At 37.3% G+C, this 3,820-nt stretch overlaps 1 protein-coding gene across 1 annotated transcript; it reads left to right on the top strand.

Moving 5' to 3' along the window:
- The first annotated feature begins 1,569 nt into the window (after positions 1–1,569).
- LOC132047520 (BURP domain-containing protein 3-like) lies at positions 1,570–3,209 on the top strand. Its single transcript, XM_059438554.1, has 2 exons — positions 1,570–1,573; positions 2,356–3,209. The coding sequence occupies exons 1-2, from the start codon at positions 1,570–1,572 to the stop codon at positions 3,207–3,209; spliced, it is 858 nt and encodes a 285-aa protein (XP_059294537.1).
- Positions 3,210–3,820: the final 611 nt, after the last annotated feature.

Below are 3,820 nucleotides of genomic sequence, written 5' to 3'. Positions count from 1 at the left end.
ACGATCGCCGATCAAAGGCATCGTAATAGTATACAATTTTGGAACCCTGATGGGTTTCGCAGTCGACCATTTGATAGCTCAGTTCCTGAATATACACATAATAGGGCTTCGATAAGCCCTACATGTAAAAGGGTTCTTGAACCATTCTACTTCTAAGCAATTAGAAGAGCACTGAATTGGACCTCCCTCAAATAGATGGATCTGGAATTAATTGTGGAACTGAGCATAGAGAACCGGGGGCGGGCAGGAAGATAGGCTAGGCAGAGTAGTCACTCTGGAGCAGGTTCTTCGACTGGATCAATGCATGTATGAACCCTAAAAAAATCCCGAAGGTCTTGTCTAGAAAAAACTCGGATTTTGTTGGGTTAGCTTTTTGGTAGAAAAGGCGGTCACAGGAAGAAATGCCCTACCAATGAATAGATTAGTCTACTAATGTCAACAATCTCTTTCTTCATATACGAGACCGTCTGCTTCTATATCCTAAAACTATAGATATGAAATAAAAAAGAAAGATAGATATTCCATGGTAGGAATGGGGCAGTTGCACTAAGGAAGAGAGCTAGGGATTTGATAAAGGTAATAGGATAGGGTTCCAAACCTGCCTTAGTCTTAAACAGGGCACAAGCTAGGGACATTACTATATGAATGAGACTTCATCCTTATTACATTACAAGCGATACCTCAAATTCCTAAAATGCTCCTTTAGTCTCGAGCTTATAAATAAGGCCGTGGGAAATTCTTTTCTTCCGGCCTTGTTGTGATAGGGGAGTCACTCTTGCGTTCTCTCTCTTGGGTAGGTCGTCTCGCTCTCTCTTGTCGGTAAGTATATCCGTTATGGTATTGGCATTGCCGTGCCGTTCCAATAGTGTTTGTGAATTAGTAGTTTTAAGGGCGGGGGGGGGGGGGGGGGGGGGGAATGAAAAAAGGTAAATAAAGACCTTAGTCAAAAGCAAGGGATTCCGGGGCCCGAACGAGAGCAAGAGGAAGAAAAGGGCAGGTATTCTCAAAAAAGAAAGAAAGGAAAACAGGCAAGGAGGTAAGAGCGAGTAAGACTAGGTTATAGAAAGACAACAGAGGTTAGATAGCTCTTACCAGAGAAAGAGGGTTTAGGTCACCCGTCCCCTTGACCCAGACACAAACTAATCCTTCTTTCTCTCGAATGTATGCCCAATTTTCGTCGAATCTTTTTGATCACCTTCAAAAACAAAGCGGAATTCCGTCTTCACATGATAAATAGTGATGCTCACGCAGCGTAGTCCTCCTTCGGGCACTTAAAGTAGACTATTTCTCGAGGCTGATCTTACCCCAAAAGCCTTTTTGCAAAAGAAGTAGGTAGCGAGATAGATGACTAAAGGCTAATGATCTTTGCCTCTTACTAGTAAAGGGAAAGGCCCTATATATCTTATTAGTCAAGCCTAAAGGCCCTTTACTAATGTAATAGAAGGTAAGACCGACTTTCGCGCAGCTGCTGCGCCTAGTTTTGTTACCTTTTTCAGAAAATATTGGCTACATCAGGTGTAAATGAAAATAGAACTACAGTTAGTGTTTTATTTGTTCGCGCCGATACACATGCGTAAATTTCCCCTAATTATATTCCTCTCAGTAGGTGAATTTAAGCTACTTTAACTATGGGCAAAATTGCTACTTTAACTATGGGCAAAATTTTCTCAAATAGACTTAAGTTTATCTGGTATATACGTTTATTTAAATTCCTTGCAATTTATGTTTAAAAAAGAATAGTTATACTTTATTGCACTTCTTATCACTCTCGAGCTATTATCCAGCTTTTCATATTTATTCATCAGAGTTTATATAATTAATCCAATATGCAACAACGTTACCCAACTAACTTACATATATTGCTCAATCAAACTACTAGTATATACTGGTGCATGATATTTAGTGGAGATGTTAATGTCTTTAGACCTCATTCTGAGAGAAAATAATACTCCCTCCATTTCAATTTATGTGAATATTTTCGGAGTACGAAGGTCAAACTTTATAACTTTGACCATAAATTTTGACATAGATTTTTGAAGTTTGTAAAAATAAAATTTATATGTTAGATACTACATATAAAGTACTATAAGTCATGATAATTTGCAATTCAAATCATTTCGAAAAACTATAAGAAAACCGTGGTCAAAGAACCACCTCTTAGACTCCCCAAATAGTAATAGGTTCACATAAATTGAAAAGAGGGAGTACTTGATAAACTTTGGCTAGATGATTGTCCATTTTGTTACCCGTCAAACTCTTTTTCTTGAACTGTTCGCTAAGCCACTTAATTTGTTCATTATTCAACCCCATTTGGAGAAAAATAATATAAGTATAATTGTCGTTGTGTTGTTATAGAGAATGACGTAGAGAAAACTGACACAAAGGAGAAAGTATATTATGGTTTGCACCAGCATGGAATCTTGGTTTTAAATGCAGCTACCGAGGATCAGATTCATGAGCTAAAAAGGGAAATCCCAAATATACATCTTCGACAAGTAACTGGAACTGAAGGAAGTAGTGACAAGAGTGATCTTCAAGATAATTTCCTTTACAAACCTTACTTCTTAGAGAAGGACTTGGAGAAAGGAAAAGTCATCACCTTTCCCTCTCTGAAAAATAAAAATCAAGCACCATTTTTGCCTCGCCAGTTTGTGGAATTGATTCCCTTCTCATCAGAAAAAGTTCCAGAAATCTTGAACCATTTCTCAATAGATAGCAACACAAAGGATGCTCAAACAATCAAGGAAACAAACAAATTTTGTGAAGCGCCAGCTAAGAAAGCACATAAGCAAAAGTGTGCAACTTCTTTGGAAGCTATGGTAGATTTCAGCATAATCATGCTTGGAACAAACAATGTTCAGGCGATTGCAACACAGGTACAAGGGGAAAATCAAATGTTGCAAAAATACACCGTTAAAGAAGTTGAACAGGTAGCTGATGGAGTTAACATGGTATGCCACAAACTTAATTACGCGTATGCAGTGCATTTTTGTCATGGCGGAGGAAGTACGAAGACATTTATGGTATCTATGATTGGTGTTGATGGGACAAAGGTTAAAGCAGTATCAATATGCCACAAAGATACATCTCTTTGGAATCCAAAAGGATTGCCTTTTGTAGTGCTTAAGGTTAAGCCTGGAACTACCCCTATTTGTCATTTCCTTCAAGATGATCAGATCGCCTTTCTTCCTTATGAAGAGACCTTATAAGTGTTTGCTTCAGTCCTGGATCTTTAATACTTATTATCTGGTGAAATCCCTTCATGAATTTCTTGTATTTATCAATTATTGTGTTGTTACAAGACGTTGAAGGTTGATTCCCTTCTCTCATATTTTATTCACATGCATATTGTGCTCTCTCTGGACTTGATTGGATCTGTGAATCCTTTGCAGATCTATTATAATCTCTTCTAGATGTTTTATTATTTCTTTATATTCGTTGAAACCTGGTTTGCTTCTCTGTAGATCTGTTTTGAGACTTGATTAGATCTGCTTGATTTTGATCTCTCTAGATCTGATTTGTGTTGTTTAGTTAACCTTTCTTGTCTCAAGTATTCAATTTGTTTAGTTCTATCTAAATTATCTGTCACTTTCGAGGCTCTTCTTTTATTTCACGTCAAAAGACACACTTGATAGGAGACCTGGAGTCTCTTTGGAATCATGTCCCTGATTTTTAATGTGATTTTTTTCTTATTTGTGTTCGGATCCTAGTTGCGATTTTAGAATCTCATTTTCTCCATAAAAAAATAGGAGGACCTCTCAAACTTGGAACTAGTTTTTTTGTTGTAACAACTACTCATCATTAAATATATTATGTTTAT

Source organism: Lycium ferocissimum, chromosome 2 (genome assembly GCF_029784015.1).
Source record: "Lycium ferocissimum isolate CSIRO_LF1 chromosome 2, AGI_CSIRO_Lferr_CH_V1, whole genome shotgun sequence".
NCBI classification, from domain to species: Eukaryota; Viridiplantae; Streptophyta; class Magnoliopsida; order Solanales; family Solanaceae; genus Lycium; species Lycium ferocissimum.
Note: the sequence above shows the minus strand (reverse complement) of the source record. Positions and strands in the feature narration are given on the sequence as shown.